At 41.7% G+C, this 23348-nt stretch overlaps 2 protein-coding genes and 1 pseudogene across 2 annotated transcripts in view; all 3 read right to left on the bottom strand.

The window, feature by feature from the left end:
- The window catches only part of LOC138052003 (lymphocyte-specific helicase-like), a 73108-nt gene that overhangs the window by 36799 nt on the left and 12961 nt on the right, over nt 1-23348 (bottom strand). Inside the window, exons 2-6 of the mRNA XM_068898351.1 lie at nt 22666-22788; nt 15986-16114; nt 8390-8587; nt 3533-3703; nt 187-309 (exon numbers count right to left, since the gene is read on the bottom strand). Coding sequence (XP_068754452.1) covers nt 187-309; nt 3533-3703; nt 8390-8587; nt 15986-16114; nt 22666-22788 — 744 coding nt within the window. The remainder of the gene's footprint in view (nt 1-186; nt 310-3532; nt 3704-8389; nt 8588-15985; nt 16115-22665; nt 22789-23348) is intronic.
- On the bottom strand, nt 10601-11518 carry LOC138051016 (uncharacterized; the record flags this gene model as incomplete). The annotated part of the gene is made up of 1 exon (XM_068897208.1): nt 10601-11518. A coding segment is annotated over one exon (918 nt), but the record flags the coding sequence as incomplete, so codon positions are not given.
- Nucleotides 11536-12337, bottom strand: LOC138051017 (uncharacterized; annotated as a pseudogene).

Consider the following 23348-nt stretch of genomic DNA (forward strand, 5'->3'; position numbering starts at 1 on the left):
GTCACAGGTTCAAACCCTGTTGCGTTCATAACTGAGAGGATCATAGCTTTACTTAATAAATACACTGTAATAGCAAAAGGAATACTCCAATGTGCGCATTTCCAAATGCTGAACTTTGATTAATATTATGATTATTATTATCATTATGATTATGATTGTCTTCTTGTAACAAAAGCTGATAATTACCAAATTTTCATCCTGATGTTCCTCGCTAATTTCTTGCTCTCCATTATACTGACTGGTAGAACCCCAATTTTCTTTTTCTTGTTGGTCTTCTCCCTCCATTAGCTTCTGCCTTTTGGCAAGGGACTGTAACAAATTACATGTAAACAGAACCTATATGTCATAATTTACTTTTAGCCAAACTTCACGCAAATGGCCTCAGTGATGAAGCAAGAGAATTTTTGAACTCCTACCTACCTAACCTGTAAGCAAAGAGTTAATTAAAGCTAATGGTGCCCTGTCTTACTGGTCACCCATGCATTGTGGTGTTCCCCAAGATAGTCTCCTTGGACCGCTCTTGTTCAACATATTCATTAAGGATTTACAATATAATCTTCGTTTCTTGAGTTTATTCCCTGCGTCTCTATGCTGATGATACTACAATCTACACATCAGCTACCAACATTATGTTTATTAGAACTTTTATTTAATCAAGATCTTTGTCCTGGTTTTCTTCAAACTATTTGACTATTTGACAGGGAAACACACCAAAAGGCAAGCTATGATTTTGGGAAACCACCTCCATGAACCTGCTCTTCGTGTTAGCTATTCTCCAAATGAAATAAAAAGCCTTTTAAAGATTCTTGGAGTTCACAATTTTGACAAAAAGTTGTCCTTTAAGAACCACTATCAGCCACTTTAAAGAAGGTCTATGCTTTAAGGCGATTGGTACTTGCTCATGTTGCCCTATTTTTGTACAAGTAGTTGGACCGCTCTTGTTCAACATATTCATTAAGGATTTACAATATAATCTTCGTTTCTTGAGTTTATTCCCTGCGTCTCTATGCTGATGATACTACAATCTACACATCAGCTACCAACATTATGTTTATTAGAACTTTTATTTAATCAAGATCTTTGTCCTGGTTTCCTTCAAACTATTTGACTATTTGACAGGGAAACACACCAAAAGGCAAGCTATGATTTTGGGAAACCACCTCCATGAACCTGCTCTTCGTGTTAGCTATTCTCCAAATGAAATAAAAAGCCTTTTAAAGATTCTTGGAGTTCACAATTTTGACAAAAAGTTGTCCTTTAAGAACCACTATCAGCCACTTTAAAGAAGGTCTATGCTTTAAGGCGATTGGTACTTGCTCATGTTGCCCTATTTTTGTACAAGTAGTCTTACATAATACCCCATCTCGAATACTGTAATCCACTTCTTATAGGAATAAACAAAACATCAACCGACAAACTTCACGCTGCTAATCACCATGCATTAAAGACTCTTTCAAACACTGGAAATGCTTTAAATTACTACTGTATCTTGTCTCTAGCAAGTATGCATTAGTCAGAATATAGAAGAAATGAACAATCACTCTCCTTACTACTGAAATGCATCAAGGGAAATGGGTCTAGTTACAGTACATTTCAAATTTACTTGACAATCATGTTTTGCGTTATAACTTAGGAGTGGAGGTTGTGATCTTGTTCAACCTTCCCATAACAACCGGTACTTTCATAATTCTTTCACCTAAAAGGTTACACATCTATGGAACCAATTACCACCAAACGTCAAGCAGTCACCCAATTTCAGTGACTTTCACAAGAATTTAGAGACTATTAATCTTTGAAATTGACGGCTAACTGCAAATGTGATTACTGGTAATCTTTAATTGATTTCTTATATAATTATTCTTCTTTTATTATCACTTATGAGAGATCACACAGTTGTAGGCTTGATGTGTAAATGTATATATATACTTTCTTTCGTATTCTATATTTTTACCATTATACATTTAGTTCCAATTTCATCTTCTTAACTGATATTCAACTAGTTATTTCTTTGGTTTTGTTTTTTTTCCTTCTCATTTTGTTATTTAATTTTGTCATCAATTTTACAAATGAGCCTCTGGCTCGGATACCTAGGGCAACCTCATTCAATAGCCCTTCCCTTATTCACGATAGCCGCCATGTTGCTTTTCAAATCGTCATGGAAATTAGCCATGTGTTATGCGAGAGCGGGTGGCCGCAGTAATGCATATCCTGATGCAATATTCTCTCTGTGTAATATTGTACCACAAAAGCTACTCCACCTGCTACCACCATGTAAGAATATGCGTATAACCTTGAGTTTTGAGCAAGCATTCAATATGTCTATATATAATAACGCTAAGATGACAACAAGAACTTAAAAGGGCTAATTCAATACCAAAGAATCAAAACTATTTCCGGTAATGTAAGGCTAAACGAAAGTAAAAAAATAAAAAATTGTCTCTATTAACAAAATCTTATCATGTTAACGTAGCTAACAGATAACCACATTTCGTCACAATGACAGTCTTTACAAAGGCACCCAAGCGTTGATTTCCCACTCCATGCACCCCAACATGTTGCAGAAAAGTCCACCATCTACACCAAAATTTCAACTATACTACTACACTCACCTGTAGTTCTGAAACAATGTTTACAACACCTACACCACTTCTTCAAAACCAACAGTCAAGACTCCCCAAACTCACTCCCACCCCAGCTTGAAAAACCCACTGTAATGATTACTGCAGGAGAATCGTTTCCATTCATGTTATCATCTCAGTAAAAAGCACATTGTAACAAAGAGAACATGTCTTTTTGCTGAATTTATCGTTCTCCAAAAGAACGAGAAAGCTTGACACTCACCAACTCAGAAAGCAAGACCGAAAATGTGCTTTTTGCACAGTGTCTTTTGTTTTACAGTGATACTGTGTTGTGTGCATGTCATCACCAATTTTCCTCAAATGCTGCTGAGGGTCAGACTTTTCACTGTTCACTTGAACTAGTACAGATAGTATTTAAGTTATTTTGCATCACCGAGTCATCATTGTACAATTCATTCTGTACAGATAAATTACTACATCTTTGGAATATCCTGAATTTTTTTCAAATTATACACATTTCTTTCCTTCAATCTGAACTTTGGAGACTATTTCCACAGAGGAATATACAAAATATTTCCATTGGCAGAAATGAAAAAAAGCATTCTCTATATTTTCCTTATAAAAGCAGAATGAAGGAAAAACAATACAGTTCAATCAAATATACGCTTTCTTAAAGTTTGTTGCCGTGGAAAAATCCTACCTGGGCAACCAGCCTTATTCCAGTTCATTTAACCCATACCCTCCTACCAGTTACACTCATATACATTATATACATATCTTCTAACGGCAGACGATTTTACTTGTCAATGGAGGCCAAATCTAAGGAGAAAGGGCTAATCCTAAACCCAAAAAGAACAAACAGAATAATTTCTAAAGAAGGCACATGTATCCAGGTCTTATCTTGTGATGTGACCACAAAGTAAGTTACACGTTCCCTGGTGAAGTATGATTACCTCGCCATCAATGTATTTGTCTATCATGTACGATGAAGAATCTTGTGCTTTTCTCCTTGTGCCTTGTTTTCTTCTGATGGGTACCATTTGATCAGTCTGAGCATGGGTGGAAATTACCCCATTTAATTTCTTCCTGGTACTTCTTGTCACTCTATGTTCATGGTGTGGAACCTGACAAAATGTACATAATGATTTCATTTCATTAGCATGAAGAAAAATCAGCTTGTTTCAAATGAGGTAACGTGCTAAGTTGCCAAGAAAGCAGTAAATAAAAATCATAATTAATTTGTATGTATGTCTGTATGTCAAAAACGAGTGTTTCATCAGGGGTTCAAAACACTACTAGATGAAAGTACAACCATGAAGGCAGAGTGCTTTTGCTTGGAAGCCCTGATGAAACACAAAGCACAAGTTTCTGACACGAAATCTCAACCTTTTTTTTACTAAAGTACCAGCTACTTGCAATGTATCCGACAAGTGATAGCATATTTGGGTGAGTTTAAAAGGTAGAACTTTTGAATAAATTTACATAACAGGGCGTGTGAATCACACTGTTGTCGCCTGCCAAAATCGTCTTCCTAAGAAATTGATTTGATTAACGAGGATCTTCCAGTTTCAACTAAATATTATAATAATATAGCTGTGAACATTTTCGCCGAATGGCTGACGTTAAGAGAGGTGGTACAAGTGTCTGTTTTAGATTTCAGGAGACTTTTCAAATAGTACGAACTACACAAGTTTCAAGCCTCGAGTCCAAACATTGCTGTAATGGATGGTTTGTCGCTGAACTATTGCGTTTCCAGATTCGTTTTAATCCTCTGAATGTTAAATGATAAAAGGTACGGTACTGTGAAAGTGTTACGACTTTGATGTTTAGCGGATGTCGTCTACTGTCAGAACGTAGGGATATCGGATAAACACAGGGATCTTTAATACCAAATGAAATTAGTCTTCACAGCGCTGTACAATTCCAATCAGTGGAATTGGGCATTTGGAAGGATTAACTCTACAACGCCTTCAAATTAACAAACACCGATGATGATATGATGTGGGCTCTGTAGAATTATTAATGCATCAGCTTCTGCTGCAAGGATTTATTTAAACACTGATAACACAAGAAGTTTATAGTTCATGCGACATGGGCTCCAACACAATTACAAGGTTCAGCGTGTTAGAAGTTGACTGACAAGGTAAGTGTGTAGGCATGTGCAAAACTCATCACATGCTCTTTTGTCTTTAGTGTGCGTAGAAAACAAACGATTTAAATGAGGGAGGCTACTAACACGCAGCTAATGTGCTGAGTAACGCTCCTTTTGTTTCAATGAGCTAACGTGCTGTGCTCATGCATTCACCTTTTTCACTGTTTTCCCATGGAGGACAAAAAATAACTGAAAACTTAAAATTTCTGCAGGAAAACTGATATTTATGTGTAGTACTTACCTAAAATCTAAAATGAATAATGCTCATTTGCCGGCAAACAATATGCACCAGGAAAATCACTAATAAAATATTCCCAGATGTCAAAAAGACATAGCCAGGTGACCTGGCCTTCCTACCTCACTTTTAATGCGTCGAGAAGAAGCTTCCCCACCTAGGCTGCGAGAGAATGCGGGGAGGCAACAACGAGCTTGTAGGGATGTGAGTGGGCAAAGTAAGTATTACTCATTAACAATTATCCTGCAGAAAATAACATTTATTTTGTAAACTGAGCCTAAAATCTAAAATGAATAGCTGGATATCTACTGCCCAAGTAACTGATGACGTCAGCGCCCAAGAGTAAAAGGATCCATACTCCACAATAACTGGAAGAGTGGCCACTACCATCAACAAGGACGAACACAAGAATAAGCAAAAGGGCCAGCGAAGGCCCAAAAGACTACGAAGCTTAACCTGAAGCAAGCGAAAACCAACACACACAACTGAACTCCAACAGATGAACCTGCTCTCGACGGTTGTGAAAAACTCCTGATTGAGGCTGTCTCTACAGCCAATGCAACCGGCATACCTCCCACGCAAAATCCACTTGCAAGCTGAGAGGCATTGGAAGCCACAGCTGGTAATGCTGAATTGGGGCACTAGAGGCATTCAACACTGATCCAAGTGCACCCCCTGCATCAATGTGATCAGGGGATAGGCATACAACCACCGACTGTTGCACGGAATTGACAGAATATCCACTGCTATTGCCCGAGGATCTAGCACTGGAGACACAAATACAGACAGCTTGTTGTTGTGAGGGGTTGCAAACAGGTCCATAAGATGTACCAAATGGAGAACATTTGGTGCAATATACTGTGGTGCAGAGACCACTCTGTGCCTATGATCTGATGCCTTCTCCACAAGGTGTCGGCTAGAACATTCAGACTACGTGGAATGTGTCGTACTACCAGGGTTATCCTGTTCTACTGGCTCAACAGGAGGTTGCCCTTTTATGCCAGAACATAGGCAACGAGTGAGTGCCCCCCTGATTCTGCAGGTAGGCAACCTCTGAGCTGTTGTCTGGAACCTCACTCACTACCTTGCTGCAGAAGAGTGGGAGGAAGTGAAGGATTGCCTTCTGAATGCCCAGCAACTCCAAATCGTTGATGTGCAGAGACGTTTCAGTTGGCCACTAAAAACCTGCCGCCAGTCTCGCCAGTGAGAGGCAATCTCAATCGGTAACATACTTGGCCACGAGAACTCAACAAGCATGAAACTCCGCTTCTCTGAACCAGACCTCTGGAGGAAACAGCCCCAGATTGGTTTGATAACGAGTGCCAATAAAGACAAAGTCCTATGTTGCGTTAACTCTGACTTCTCCAAACTGGGAATCCAACCCACGAGAGTGGTCAGGCGCATAGGACACTGAGTTTGAGACCTGGGGTGTTTCACTTGCTGGTTCCTGAAGAATCGATCTGCTAGATAATGGTGAATTTGTAGGCCTACGGATCGAGCAACTGAAAACCCTCTGGCTCACTGACAAACCGAGTCCTAAACTCCAGGATAGATATTACAGATTTCACTTACTTCTTTATTTCAGCAACTTTATTAAGCGTTCTTCTGTTAATTAAATGCACCCACAGACAAGGGACATACTTGATGGGTTCTATTGAGGCTCAGTGAAATTTTGGGTTCAACCAAACCGTAACTACCAATGAATTTGTGTAAACAGCAGGTGATTTATACAGTTCAGCTTCAAGCTAGGGTATGCCATGGCTCTTTTTATCTCATGCAATTGTCATAAAACCCACAGAGAAACCCAGAACTCCATCAAAAGCGAAATTCACGGTTAAAATTCGTCTGTGGGAACATTGTAAACAACTAGGCACCATTTTATCCGCGCGTGGATTTTAAGCAAGGGGATTGGAGCTAGTTCCCCTGAATTTTCAACCCAAGATGCACAGCTGAAATCTTCTGTTATCGTTTAAGTCTCAACATAGTACTCCACTTTCTTCGCCGTTAATACACGTAAGTTTATGGCAGAACTTGAACCATGTTCTTTCGAACCAATGCGAGAAAGTTCAGGATCTGAGGAAGAGGAAGCAACCGAAAGGGAAGACTCAAGTAGGGGAAATACGACTTCGTGCAGCTGTGATTTTTGCTTGAACTAGGAGGCCGGGACAGCAAGAAAACGAATGCATCTTCTGCCGCGAGATAGAGGAAGCTATGAACAAAATCTCAGGTGAATTGATTGTATTCAAATGGCAATAAAAACAGCTTGATTACTTCGAAATTCTGTTGGCTGCAATTGTTTTGTCTGTCATTTCGATTCAATTTGAGAAACTTTAGCTTACAGATATCTAGTGATGCTCATAGCTCTTAACTAACAGATCTACATATAAACAGCTTAAGCTTAATATCTATTAAACTTAGATGTGCTGGCCGATCAAGCTATTCGTTGAGTAACGCAGCATTCTAGCTTTTTGACCGTGTGTTTTCAAAGAAGGTGCTACAAACTGCCATCCTGGGTCTGAGTCAAGCACGTGGATTGTGAGCGCTGCAATTAATGAACAACATGTATGTAAACACATAGCAAGGCTGTTGCCTAACAGGAGCCCGGTAGCCTGGGGCTCCCAAAGAATAGCTCTGGGTGCCTTAATTTTTCACAGCAACACCTTTCACTTCATATGTTGGGCTCCTAAGTTCTCAGCATTTAGCTCTGAGGGCCCCTTTAAAATTTTCTTAGGCAGCAGCCTTGCATAGGGCCAGTTATTTAAACAAAGTCTAACTTAGGCCACGGCTTAAGACAATCAGTGGACCTCCAAATCTGTCTATAAGCGGTATATTTTAAGTAGATAAATTGCTGTCTAGTCTGAAATGCAAACCTTCTTGTTACTATCAGCAGCAGAAAATATTTAGATATGATTGTTGGCAATATTGAAAATGGCTCAGAATGTGGTTTTGTTAAACGTTGTGTAAACTATGTTTTAATAATCGACCCATAAGCTCTGTTCGTAGTTTTGCGAATTTTCAAACCTCAATAAAACATCTTTGTGATGGTTCTCGAGTTCATAAAATCCAGCTTGCAACGAGCGCTTCTGGGCATCCATTCTTCACCACTGTGATGCATGTCTCACTTAACCATTAAATTTTACAAGACAAAGTGCTACTTTCAAGGAATGGGGTGGATGCCGTTTGCAAAAACTATGCTGACAATGAGCAGTGAAATAAAAAAAGTTTAAGTCCCTTGCTGATTTTGTCTTTCAAATACTCATCGCTCAGAAATGTAGTCGCCTTTCTCACGCTTGTTGGCACAACAAGTGAGGGCCAATGTTATTCCCCAATTTTGCAATGTGTAGGGTTATTTCTGGGCACTAGAAAAATTGCTTACCCGGCAAATTAGGCTAAGTTTAGGAAATAAATATAATTGCTGCAAACCTGCTGGGTAGCTTTACTTTCCTCCATCCTTCTTTTTTCTAGTTTCTTTGCCAGCCTTTCCCGCTGCTTTTGAGCTTCCACTCTCTGTTTCTCCATTCTTTCCTGCAGGAACTTGCAGTAAATCTGTGATTTGTCCAATAAAAGCTGTAGTCTAAGGTATCTTTGTTTGTCTTCAATATTGTTCCACTCTTGTTGAGCCTGTGTTGAATAATACTGTGTTAACATGACTTAGATTATACCTAATTTTTGTTCCAGATTGTGACCACGAGTCAAATCTATTCTATACGAGTTTCGTGACTTGCTAATCACACCTACTTACAATACCGCCCAAAAGTATTTACTTATTGGCACGCAGTAAAATCTCGCCTTTGCCGAAAGGTTCTGCTGCAATTTCATTGAGTTAGGTCAAATTCTTCAATTTCGTCCTAGACTGAATGCCGCGGCAAGTAAAAGGTGGTATGCCACAGTAAAAAAGACAATAAAAACTCACCACAATTGTCAAAACTTCTGTTATACTTTCAGAACTTTCCGACAACCAATACTTGCAAATATTACTTTATCAAAACAACGGCAGGAAAACAAACTTCTCCACCGATAGAAAGTCATTGGACGCATATAAACTCACAAAAACTGTTCTGAATAGCAGCAGCTGGGAGAAGGAGACAACCAATTATTTCATGAAAGCATCCTTGTATAAAGCCACTTGTCTTCTTTTGGCAACAGGAGAAATTGACCGATGTTGTTTTCAATATTTATATTTTAGCAACTTATTTGCTTTTCGCAATTCTAACAGTAGTATTACCTAACCACCATGTAAGGCTGAAAAAAGTCTATTGATGCACTTTCGAGTAATACCTTTGTCAAGTTAATTATTTAGAATGAAGGATGGTCGCAAATGCAGCAAATTGCATGGGTAACGGAAATAAATACCAACGTCAATTAATGGGACATTGACTCCCAGGGGTTCCCCATTGACGAGCAAAATTCGTCTGGCATTAGACAGAGTAAAATACTAAGTATGGCCGGTTTAGGCCGGTTTTAGGGGTGAATGGGTTAAGAGTGGTTTGCTGACAGTCTTTTTTTATGAAACACATTGCCGAAACCATAATGAACCAAGACGTAGTCAGTAGAGCAATGATTACTTGGCATTGGTTCGCCAAGTATTATGTAAACAAAAGGAACAAGCCAACCTTTCGTGACGTCACAAGTGACACAAGTTTGGACATGTGAACATGGCAGTTGTGCGGGAAACTAAAGCTTCGTTGTTTTCAATCCACATGTTGATAGACTCTGAAGAAAACTTATTATTTAAAAGGAAGAGCTCTTCCTCCAAGTAAACCTTTTGCATTTATGATAAAAATACAGATACAGTAACTTGACTGCCTGTTAACAGCAAGCGATTTACATGAAGTTAACTTGCTGTGTTGAATAAACAACAAATTTCCTCGGTTCCCTTTCCCATTGGCAGTGAAAAAACAAAGTATGCCTGTAGCGGAGCTCCACACACCTCAAAGCAGAGCACCATTGTTAAGAAAATATGGTAACCCATGAGTTCCTTTTCTTAAGGTAATCATGGGTAGCGGTATAGCTTGTGGGCGTGTATGCACCAAGTTGCCCAAACATTTAATAATATCCTTATCATAGTAATAATGCTACTTAATAAAACTCTTCCAATTGATAGTGGTTTCGCATATAGGTTCCATGCCAGGTACCATACAGAAAACACACGGAAGGTAATGGCAAAATTCTGGTGGCTTAAATCTAGGGGTAAGGGGGACCAGGAGAGAAGCCCTCCTGGGGGTAGACAAAATAAGTGGTACCGGGGGTAGCCACCCTGGACAGGAGTCCTGATCAGTCTCCGGGGGTGAGGCCCATATTCCCCAGTCACTAGGAACTAAGGGGAACCAGGAGGGGTGCCCATCCTGGGTGGAGTACAGATCAAGTGGGAATGGGGGTGCACACCCTGGAGTGGATATTTTTCCGGACCTGTCTCCAAGGGCTAAGCCTTACTGTGGGGTAAAGTGCAGCTAGTGGTTACACTTCCCTGCCACGGATTGTGGAGCATGTGGGACAGAGGACACAATCCCCCCACAGTAAAAAGCGAATAAAGTTGGGCTCTTGTAAGCAGAGGGAGCCGAACCTTCGGCTCCTATAAGAGTTCCCAAACTGTGAAACAAAAGTTAAAGAAGGCACTAGCTGTCTTAATGTAAGTTAGGGACTAGTATTAGCTAAAATTCTTGGTATTTCTAAAATGGTACATTTAGGTGTCTGTATATAGCGTTCATAACAATCTGAGCTCCAGCGCCCTAAAACTTTGATGAGCCAGGGTGGAAGGACAGCTTTGGCGGCTGTTGAGGCCGCTCCAATACGGAAACTGTGAGAGTAGAAATTCTTGGCAGGGAGACCACAGTGCTGAAGAATTGTCCTGAGCTCTGTTGTGAGATTGTTCCGTGTAAGCCATTGTTTGGATTGAGCAAAGACAAACAGAGGGTGGCTTGATGGAGGGTGGGCTTGGAGGAGATAGTCTTTCATGGCCATCACCGAACAGATAGGTGACGAGGACTTTGCTATGGTGATTGTGTAGCCCTGTCTGAAAGGGTCGGTTTTGGACTGTTTAATGCCCACTAGCATGTGGCTGGGTGAGTGGGAGTTGGGTACCAGTGTGATGTCAGTGGAAGTGAGGTGGACAGAGGGGTCGAATGGGCCATTGCAAGTGAATTCACTGGATCTTAAGAACCCGAAAAAAGCGAGGGTGAAGGCCGCCCAAAGCATAACATGATCCAGGTTATAGGAAAGTTCGGGCTTAAGGTAGGAGTGAATGGAATGGAGAACTGTAAGGGTGATGGGAAAACGGTCAAGCTGCTTGGGAGGAGTGAGGCACTTAATTCCTGTGAGGACCTTTTGTAACCTATGCATGTCATTAAGCTTAAGAGGAAAGTTAAGCTCCCGATGGAGGTCCTGCACTGCCACCAAGTACAGCTTGACCATTTCATGGCATACTGTGTGGGCTAAATGAGATGCAAAATACATCAGGGTAATTTGCGAGGCCCGTAGGAGGGGGTTTGAGGGGCCTACTAAACCATGCACGAGGGCAAAGGTAAGGAAGTGCTTGACACCAACTTGATAGGTGCGTCGAGTAGAAGGGGCTAGGGAAGCATTGAGGTATCGCTGTATGGAACCTCGCAGATGTTCACTGCTAATGAAGGGATGGTGGAGGCTGTGGGAGAGGCTGAGGGAGCCAGGGTACGGAAGCGGTCCATCTGAAAACGGGAAAGGGAATCAGCAATAGAATTGTCTAACCCTGGGATGTGAGTAGCTGTGAATGCGAAGTTATCTAGGAGCGTTTGAAGTGTGATGGCTCGAATGAGGTCCATTACCCGAGGGGACTTGGAGTGTTTAGAGTTTATGCTGGCAACCACTGACTTGTTGTCACACCACATGCAGATCCTTCTACCAGTCCAGCGGGAACCCCATAAAATACAGGCTAAGTATGGGAAGTAACTCCTGCCATTCAATACTAATACCCCTTTTTGGGCTGAGTGTTTGGTGGTGGAGCCAGTGCCCCTGGAACCATTCACCTGCTAAGAAACCCCCATATCCGAGGGAACCAGAAGCATCAGTGTATAGCCGAAGTTCTGGCGGAGAGGTGGCCTGGGTATCTAAAAAGAGGGACACCTCATTCCAATTTTGGAGAAAATGTTGCCACATAGTAATGTCCTTGCAGAAACCTGAATTAAGGCAGATGTGCCAATGAGGGAACTTGATACCCTTTGTAAGGTGGATAATGCGCTGCAAGAAGGGGCGGCCAGGGGCAATAACCTTACAAGCGAATTGAAGGGTGCCAATCAAAGACTGGAGCTCCTGTAAGGTAGCAGATTTCCCATTGGTCTACTGAACCAGGGCTTCCTGAATGAGGGTGAGTTTATCCACCGGGAGACTGGCTTCCATTTTATTGGAATCTAGTAGGATACCCATAAATTCAAGGCTTGTACATGCTGGAAAGGTTTTTCCAGGAACTATGGGGATATTTGTAAAAAGATGTAAAATTTGGCATAGAGCAGTCATGCATTTTGATCGGGGAGGGGGGATAGCAAAAAAGAAATCATCTAGTATATGAATAACCTTGGAAATGTTAAGTTTAGTTCAAATGATCCATTCAAGAGCAGATGAGAATTCATCAAACAGAAAGGGGGCAGATCTGAGACCGAATGGGAGGACCACATCGAAAAAATAGAGCCCCTCCCATTTCATACCTAGGAGTTCCCAATCCGAGGGATGGACAGGAACATTGCGAAATGCTGATTTTATATCTAGTTTGGACATGAAGCACCCTGGGCCGAGATCCTGAAGTATGGCAATTGCATGATCAACCTTAATGTATTGCAAAGAATAGGACTCAGCAGGAATATGGGCATTGACGCTGGTGGGGCAGTGTTTGGGATACAAGAGGTGGAATATGGTACGCCGTTCAGAGGAGTGTTTCTTGGGAACGACCCCAATTGGGTATACCAGCAGGTTCGAGAAGGGAGGGGTGTGAAAAGGCCCTGCTATGTGGCCCAGGCTAACCTCTTTAAGCATGTTTTGTCGATAATAGATGGGTTGATATTTGCGCAGGGAAGGTTCAAATATTCCTTGGGGACCCTTCGACCTAAATAGCCAATTCAAAAGCCCTGAGAGAACCCTGTGAGAAGATGGTTAACTGTTGGTTGATCTGGATGGCCCTGAAGGTAGGATGCAAGTTTGTCAATGGCAATGGGGGTGAGAGGGGTAAGTTGGGATAGATAATTAGGAGTGTCCTGAAGGAATTGCTAGTGCTTGAAGACGATTTAGGTCTTTCCTCTCTGTGCCCGGTGAGTTTGGCATGGTCTTCCCCAGAGTGGGCTGCTGAGCATCCGGGCTGGCTACACCGGTGTTGGTAAGGGCATGGTATGTGAGCGCAGGGTCGGCCTGTGTTAAAGTTGTAGCACAGGTCGGCTTGGGTTGGGGCATCCCAAGACCTACGGGAAGATAAAGGGCAAGCATCAGAGAGATGGTCGGTGCTGCCACAGGGTCTGCATCCAGATTTTGGAAGGCCCGTAAAGGTATCAAGGTAGAGCTGGACGTCCCGTTCCCCCCACTTAAAAGAAAGGTTATTGGAGGCACGCCTTCGGAACTCCACGTCGTAAACATACCAACCCATCCCAGGGAATTTTCGTGCCGCATCTCTTACCAACTGTTGATATGCTATTAAATCTGTGGCACGAGAGGGATACATTGACACTATAACAGCGAAATAGATGGCGAAGGCATCGAGCCACCGATCAATAGAGGTGATTTTGGGGCATTTGGAAGAGGATTGGGGGGGGGATAGTTAACCCTTGATCGCCTAACTGAAGGTTAAGATGGGACTGGAAGGTGTTAGTGAGAAGGGAGGTCATTGGTAAGAGGGTAGCAAAGTCCACATACTCACCGTTCGTGATGGCCGTCGAGGTGGCCTTTGTCAGATGGCTGGCGAGTTCGGGTGAAGCAACGCGACTTGAGCAGGATCAGAAACGTCGACGGAGTCCTTCAGTACCCCCAGTGGGTTCCACTCCCTGACTTCAAAGTTTCTTCAGTTGCCTCTGGGGCTCTTGGTTACGGAGCATTCTTCCAGGGTCACAGGTTCTCAGGTGCATGGCTCCCAACACACGTCTCTGAGTCTATTGAGTACAAGGAACTTTTCCCTATCGTCGTGGCAGCTTCCCTCTGGGGTCCCCTCTGGGCCTCCAAACGGGTCAACTTCCTATCAGATAACCGCTCAGTGGTCAGACCATTCTGCAGTCTGGCACTCCAAGAGCCCCTACCATCATGTCCTTGGTTCGCTATCTGTCCCTGTTGGCAGCTTATCACTCCTTCTCCATCACTACCTCCCCAGTTTGAGAGAAGTCTCACCCGATTGCTGACTCCCTGTCTTGCTTTCAGTTTCAGCGCTTTTGCTGGCTAACCCCTCATGAAGACTCCATTCTGACCCAGGAGCCATAGCAGCTCCTCTCGGACTTGGAACTTCGCTGTCAGATAAATGCGACTTCTACTTGACTCAGGGTCTTGCCCCTTCTACCAGGAAAGTTTACTCTTCTGCCCAACGGCGCTTCATGGATTTCTGTGCTCAGGACAAGAGCCTATCTCCTTCGGGATAAGCTCTTCCAGCCAGTAAAGAGATGTGCTCATCCGTTTCTGCTGTCATATTGCTGATACTCTCCACCATTCGTCCATTAAGGTTTACCTTTCAACAATCCAGTCCCTTCACATCAAGGTGGATCTGCCTTCTGCACTGGTTGGTTGCCTTCGGCTACAGTGTGTGTTGTGGGGTATCAAATGCCACCAAGGCTGAAATAGGCGTCAGCACCAACCCATCACAATCACGCTGATGCACATTATCTTCCAGTACTTGAACTTCTCTGACTACAACCATACAATGCTTTGGGCTGCCTGCTGTCTCAGGTTTTTTTGGTCTCTTATGCACTGGTGAGTTCACTGTCAACTCCTCCTTTAATCCCGACATTCACCTTGCTATCAGCGATGTTCAAGCAGATTCCCTAGTCAATCAAGGCAGCTTCAGGATTCCTATTAAGTGCTCTAAGATGGACCCCTTTTGCCAAGGTTGCTATATCTACATTGATGCTGGGAAATGTGATCTGTGCCTTGTACACGCCCTTACCCAGTATCTAAACATTTGTGGTTCAACTCCTGGCTCACTCTCAACTCTTCCTTCTCTCTGGTGGAACCCCCCTACATCGCACATGGCTGACATCCTCTCCGCCTCTGGGGTCCCTGGTTGCTACACCGGTCATAGTTTCCACATTGACACAGCTACTTCAGCAGCCTCTCGTGGCTTACCAGATCACCTCATCAAGACGCTTGGTAGATGGTCCAGCGATGCATATCAGCTCTACATTCACAATCTCGTTAGTACTATGGTGCGGGTAGCAAACCTTCTCACTTGACAGGTATTTCTTGCTTATCTTTCTCCTTTCCTAGTTGTTTCTTGTAGGGTACCTCGAGACTTTGGTAGTTTGGGGCCACAGCTTCCCCCAGCCCTGCACCCCTCTTTCCCTCTCTGATCTGGATTGTGTCAGCTCAGAGAGTCTCTTTGGCTTGGAATGGGGGCTCATGGCTGGGTTGCAGGGATTTGCCAGCCATGGGGACAGTATTCTATCTCGGGGCTGGCTGACCACAGTGGAAGCCCCTGGGTATCCCAGGCACCCACCTTCCACTAACGCGAGGCAATTGGTTAAATTTGGTTAAATGTAATTTAACTACATTAACCACCACAAGCTTAGTGGTCAAGCGGTCCACAAGCTTAGCGGTCAAGCGGTTCGCAAACTTAGCGGTTAAGTGGTTCACAAGCTAAGCAGTCAAGCAGTCCACAAGTGTGGAAAATACCAAAAACTGTAACTTAATCTTAACTCAAAGTTAACTTGATGAATAGCCGATCCCTTCCAAGCCTGGATGAAAAAACTAAAATTGCACTAGTTAGTCTTGTCATGCGCAGTTTCACTCATCTGTGTAGCTGATCGCATATTAAATGTTACAGTACATCTAATTGATTTTTTGGTCATACGGGCAATTTAAGTGTACCTTGTGCATTATTTCCTCTTGCTCTTTACTGGTTTCTTGCTGTATAGATTTTTCTTCCTCCTCCATAGTGCTTGTAATTGCAGTCTCAGTTGTACCATCTCCAGGTAATGTATGGCAGCAATCACTCATCTACAACAACACACCAACAATATTATCATAATGTATCAATTTATTTATTACTGAAAGCTGCCAATCTTGACTCAAGAATTTCTCACTTTTCTCATTTAGGTCTGAGGGGCAATTTCAAACTTTTTGCAAACTGTATAAAAAGATCATTTGCTCTTTAAAGCAGGGGTCACACGTACATGTATACATTCTACTGAACATGACACGTGTTCAGTGATTTTTATTTTCTTAAATTATAACAATGCAAGGAATGTGTACACACTGTAGCCACGGGTTAAACAATAGATAATCAACGCACATTCTATGAAACCACATAGAGGGACTCCAAGGTAGCATGAAGGCGATAAGAAGATGAAAAAATTAAATTTCTTTTTTATCACTGTTCATCATTAATTTGTTAATTACCATCCACAAGTTGAGATTGGAGACACAGGCATTTCAAAAGATTTAAATTATAGGTAAACCAATCAAGTGCTTTGCTACAAATGCCAAAACGATTCAACAATCTGGAACACAATCTCACGCAACTTCAACACCTGACAGGATGGAATTTCCTCATCGATTTTCCAACAAGAAGCAACACACACCTTGACAATTGTCTGACTAACAGATTAGATCTGTTTGGCAAAAGTTTTCCAATTAAAATGCTAATGACAACAGATCATTTTGGATTCATTGTACCCACTGGTGAAGAGCTGAAGCCCATTCAGCAGAAACATCGAAAATCTGCCCCCTAACTTGCTCTGGACATGGAAGCCTGGTGTGATGTCTCGAAGCTGAAAATATTGAGGATGAGGTACAACCTTTTGAGCTCAAGATTTTTACCATCATGAATATGTGTATGCCACTAAGAACTGTTTCTATTTCCTCACAAGATCCCACCTGCATGACTCTGCTGGTGAAATATATGCTTAGAAGAAAATCTCCAATTTCTATGCTTAATGTAAATCGTCAATGAGAGCTAAGCAAGAGGATTTCTGACTTCATTGACGATTTCAAAGTGTCTGTTGTCCGCCTTATTGAGGTGTCCGTCTAAAAGAGAGTTTGGTTATAGTAAAATGACTAAGAAACGGCCGGGACCAGCACCAACTCTCCGTCCTATAGAGGTGTCCGTCTTACAGGTGTCCATTAAGAGAGAGTTGACAGTATAGAGAACCAAATCGTATGGAAACCTGGGAAAACTGCCCCAGAAATTAGTGAGTGACAGGTCTGGAATGTATTAAGAGGATTAAACAAAACTGCCAACGGACTGGACCAGATACCTTAATAGGTATGGAAAGACCAGGCTGAGATATTTACACCTATAGTTACTGAGTAGTTTTTGTTGTATCAAAATCGTTTATTCTCTCAACTCCAGCCTTGTTATACAATAATAAGAAATCTCATGTTACATAGTTACGTCAAGAGACGAACAATAACCTCACATCTCTCTTTCGGGAAATCAAAAGAAAATTTTAAACGAATCAAAAATCCTAGGAAATCAGTCTATATTCTATGGTGCCAAAAAAACCAAATCGAAAGAAAAATCATACGGATAGTCTCTGTCCAGTTTTCTTACTTTTGTGTTCAAACAGTCTTTCTATGATCTAAGCCTGTGTTCAAAGGTCTAATCGTTTTGGCGGTATAACAGCTCTGCCTGAACAAGGTACTGTGAAATTGCTCGAACTTTCACATTTAGGCAGGTCATCTCTCTTTTCTTTCTCCAGCTTAGCAGCAGGGGTTGGAGTTTCAACCAGATGTCTCCTATTTCTCCACAGAAGGGATTGGTCGGGTTTGACCAAGTACAATCTAGGTTCGGGGCATTTCTGCACAATAACAGCAGGGGAACTCTGGTCTCTCACCCAAAACTTTGTCGCCTGGTTTTAGCTCAGGTAGAATTGAAGCACGATGTCGCCAGTTGTAGTTTTCGGTTTGCTTGTGCTCGGTTTTCCTCAACTGCTCTGTTTCTGGCCATTTTGGTGTTAGTTTCTCTGGAGCCAAAGGAAGTGTAGAACGACGTTTTCTTCCCATCAGTAGCTCTGCAGGGGTGTACCCATTGTGCAGCAGTGTAGATCTGTATGACAAAAGTGCCAAATAAGGATCTTCAGACTTGGTTATCAGATCTTTAGCCGTCTAAACAGCTCTTTCTGCTTCCCCATTTCTTTGAGGGTAGTGAGGACTACTGGTTAGGTGAGTAAATCCCCATTCTTCAGCAAATTTGGAGAATGTAGCAGCTGAAAATTGTGGACCATTATCAGATATTATGATCTCTGGGATGCCATGACGACTGAAGAACGACTTCAGATGATTAGATGCACTTTCTGAAGTGGTGTTTTTTAATGGGGCAATTTCGAAGAATCTTGAATAATAATCAACAGCGATTATGTACTCTTTACCACTATGGTGGAAAAGGTCAACGCCTATCTTCTGCCATGGTTGCTCTGGAAGTGTCGTTGGCATCATTGGTTCAACATGATTTCTTTTCTGTTTGGGGCAAGTTGTGCACGTGGTAACCATATCTTCAATTTGCTTGCTGAGAACTGGCCACCACACCGAGTCACAGGCTCTTTCACAACATTTTCGGATTCCTTGGTGTCCTGTGTGAATTTTGTCCAGGATGTCTAATCGAAGAGATGAAGGGATGATAATTCTCTGATCTTTCAGAAGACCTCTTTGGGTAGTAATAGTAGCAATCTCGGACCAATATGGTTTCAACAAAGTGTTCACTTTTGTTTTATCTGGCCAGCCGTCGGTACAGAATTCAAATAGTTTTCTGCATACTTCATCATTCTGCTGGTGAAGTCTTAACTCATCGCGTTTTCGCTGTGTTGCTGGAAAGCTCTCCAAGATGTGTGAAACGTACAAGTTTGAGTCTTCATTGAAACGTTCATCTTCTTTTGAAAGTTGCTTATCTAGGGGTGCTCGTGACAGGGTATCACCAACTCTTTCCCAGGGACATGTAGCATCTTAAACGAATACTTCATCAGCCTCATTCGAAATGTATGAATTATTGGGGGTAGTTCATCCAGCGTCTTTGAACCAATGAGAGGCACAAGTGGTTTATGCTCGGTTTCAATTAGGATATCCTTGCCCAGGATGTAATCATGTAACTTCTCACATGCCCAGGTAGTTGCAAGTGCCTCCTTTTCAATTTGGGCGTATCTTTGTTCTGTACTGGTCATGGATCTTGACGCGTAGGCAACAGGCTTTTTCTCTTTGTTTTCTTGCTCTTGTAGGAGTACAGCGCCAAGGCCAAATGATGATGCATTGGCTGATAATATGGTGGCTTTTTGAGGATCGTAATGGGTGAGGACGGGTGTTAAGATAAGCTCATCCTTGAGTTTCTTGAAAGATTCTTGCTGTGCTTGTCCCCAATGAAACTGGTTTTTCTTACTAAGGAGATCTCTGAGTGGTTTTGTTTTCTCTGCCAGGTGGGGAACGAATCTTCCAAGTTGATTGACCATTCCAAGAAACCATCTGACATCACTAACATTTTGGGGAGTGGTCATGCCTTGAACAGACTATCTTCTCAGGGTCTGACCTTATGCCATCTTCGCTGATCACATGGCCAGCACATTTGACTTCTCTCTTGGAAAGAGGTGCAGGGTTGCACCTGCTTCATCAAGCTTTTTGAGACCGCTCGCACTCTTTCGTCATGCTCTTTTTGTGTTTTGCCATGGATAAGCATGTCATCTATGATAGAAATATAGATAATGTTCAGGAGCAGACTTGATGCCAAACAGCATTCGATTAAAACAAAACCTTCCGAAGGGTGTGATGAATGTGGTAAGCAAACCAGAGTCTGGTTCTAATTTCTCTTGCCAAAATCCCGAATTGCAGTCTAGTTTGGTGAAGTACTTGGATTCTTTAATTTGAGCCAGCATGTTCTCAATCTTGGGTAGTGGATAGGTTTCCCGTAACACGCACTCATTGAGTTTGGCAAGGTCAACACATATGCAAATTTTGCCATCAGGTTTGGGGACAACAACCATGCCTGCACACCAGTCGGTAGGGATGTCTACTTTAAAAATGATTCCCAGGTTTTCCATGTGCTCTAATTCTGCCTTCACTTTACTAATCAGAGGTAGTGCTACTCTACGAGGTGTTGTTAATGCAAAAGGAGTAGAATCGGGTTTAAATGTAATCTTGAATTCGCCCTTTAATTCTCCCAGTCCTTTAAACAATCTTGGGTGATTTGCTTTAGCTTCTGCTTTGATGCCGTTGTAGGACAAGTCAGACTGGAAACTCGCAACTTTCTGGATTAGATTTAGAGCTTCAATAATTATTGCTGGTTTTCCTAACAGAGGTTCTTTTAGGTTTGCAATGACGTAAATATCTTGTCATGTTTGTTAGCCATTTCCAGTCATTAGGTTTCCTGTTACAACACCTGTCACGGAAAGTTTTGCCTGACTAGGGCCAAATAGCTTTTTCATAGCTTTTCGCAGCTTTCTAAGCCGGGACGTTTGTAAATATCTTCAGAAATTACGGTAACATCCACGCTTGTGTCACTTTTGAATTTAACAGGAGTGTATCCCAGCTTCGACTTAACAGACCACTTTGCTTGTCTTTCGTCTCTCCGCCATCCGCGGTCAACATTTCGTGATGCTGCTTTACCAGCTCTGACGATTTTGCCCCCTTGACAGCCTTTTCGAGGGTCACTTTTTAGTCTTGCATAAGCTTTTGAGATAAAGCAGCGTTTCTAATTCCCACCCTTGATGCGATTTCTTATTAACTCTTCTCTGAGAGGTCCGAACTGGCAAGTTTCGGCAAGCTCGTAAATGGATTCAATAAATTCAACCACAGATTCTGTCTCAACTTGAACGCGTCTGTTGGGAAGTGCTCATTCAAAAATCACATTTGAGCGGCCCACAAAGTGTGTTTCGAAGCGGCGCTTTACTGTCTCGTATACAGTATCCCTTTCAGCCAAATGAAAACTTTTAAATATGTCGTTAGCGTTTCCTCCCATTGCGTACACTAACGTATTAACTTGGACTTTGTCATCTTTTTCGTCAAGGCCAGCTGCCACGCGATAACACTCGAATCTTTCAATCCAACGCTTCCATTCTTCAGGCTTTTTGGAGTTCAATTTTTCCGGTAACGGAATTTGAGATGAAGCCATTTTGCACTTTAAGTTGCAGCCGTTTTTCTCGTTGCTCCAATAGGTTTACAATGCTTTACGCGGTCCGTTTTACTTCTGACACCATGCGTAGTTTTCTATCAAAATCGTTTATTCTCTCGACTCCAGCCTTGTTATACAATAATAAGAAATCTCATGTTACATAGTTACGTCAAGAGACGAACAATAACCTCACAGTTACCAGCCTGTGGAACTTGTCAGTTTCCACTCACACTTGGCCAAAATCATGGAAGAGCGCCAACATCAATCCTCTTCCTAAAGTGGAGATCCTAGTCTGCAATGGGGATTATCAAGGTACATATGTATCAATGTGAAACCAGTCATTGCTCGTATGTATGAGAAAGTTGTCTATAGGCTACATGCCCAGGAAATTAAAGAGGACAACTTGCAGTTTACATACAGGGAGGGTGGTTCACGTATGGATGCTCTTGTCATGATTCAGCATGAAGTGTGCAAGTTCCTCAATGACCCTAACTGCATAGCTGTTAAGTACATGTAAATGAGGGTATTATACAAGGTAACTTAATGAAATGTAATCCTAGTAAGTGCAAAGAACTTGTTTCCGAAAGACGAAAGACATACCGATGTGTACATTAATTGACATGATATTGAACATACCATAATGCTCTGAACTTACTGTACTGTATTGGGACTCAATTTCCAGCAAGACTGTAGATTTGATAAGCACATTAAAAAGCTTGGTATGGCCTGTAATGTATTAGGCTGCTAAGTATGCTACAGTATGAATACATGTTATGCTTACAATGTTACCTACACACTTGTGGTACATTGTATATGCAGCCTCAGAGCCAGAATTATTTAAAAATGTTGCAAGATTTTCTAGACAGAAGCCACAAAAGGAAATGCAACTCTGTTAGACTGAAATTATAAGAGTTTTATTAGAAAAATGAGACCGCGGAAAGTTCTTTGAAAAGTTTCTCAACTTAGTAACCACCCCCTACGTGACCAGGTGCTAAAGGCTAAGGTCAAAATTGATTATAATTTACACTATAAGAATAGTGCCCGCATGTTGATAAACAACATTAAAAAAATACTTTTATTAAAAGATTAACATAAAACGATCTTCACATGTGATCTAATACTGTATTCTATTACAATTTCAACTATGTAACATAAGATATGCAGTTTTTATCTCAATGAGGAATAAAGACATTTATTATTATTATATTCTTATACACAACAACTTATGATCACAACTTATGATCAAACGCCCGCTTAAAGACCTAACAGAAACAGGATTCGGATCTTTGATTATCATTAAAGCGGGCAATATCATGCATACTCTAATAAGGGCAGTTTTTGTTCCACAACTACACAAATCACTTTGCAGTACCAAATTGAACTTAATGGCTGCTTTGCCCTGTGTCGACTAAGATTTAAACAGTACTGATAATGAATGGACATAATGTCAACTTGCCTCATTTCCATTTGTACTCAAATTGATTTTATGTTGGTTCACACTTTGAGAAGCACTTCCACTGGGAAGACTGGAATCTTTTCCAGAAGCAGTTTGAGCATCAATGCAGTCTTCACTGGATGACTATAAGGTTAAAATAAGAATATATTGAGACCAAACACAGGAGTCTCAAAGAGGAGAAAAATTAAATTTATTGTGGCAAAACCTACGTCCATGACATGTACCATCACTGATATCAAACCAAAGACAGGTACCAGGCAAAACTAAGTTTTCACTAATTTCTTTTCATCAATTGGACTTAATCTGTACATGTATGGTAGGAAGGTGGTTCACACCAGTTTCAACTCATTAGAAAAAATTCTGCAGGATTGTTTCATGTAACAGCAATGTTATTGTACCATACAATGTAAATGTATAATACACCAAGAGCTTAACAAGATGAACTTACATGTAAGGTTAACTATTATTGCAGGAAAGAGATTATCAGGCTAAGATTAAAATAAATTTTAAAAAAATTCTTAGGCGTCAGAAGAACCAGTTTTCGGTGTCATCAAAAATGCACAGATTGATCCATGTCCTGGTGTCCTGACACTCTCTGTTATCACTAAAACGCAATATGCAACATTGCATTTCCTGCCAGTTTGAGTTTGAAAACTATAAACAACTTTGCTTTGGCACACTTG

This window comes from Montipora capricornis, chromosome 6 (assembly GCF_036669925.1).
Source record: "Montipora capricornis isolate CH-2021 chromosome 6, ASM3666992v2, whole genome shotgun sequence".
NCBI lineage: Eukaryota > Metazoa > Cnidaria > Anthozoa > Scleractinia > Acroporidae > Montipora > Montipora capricornis.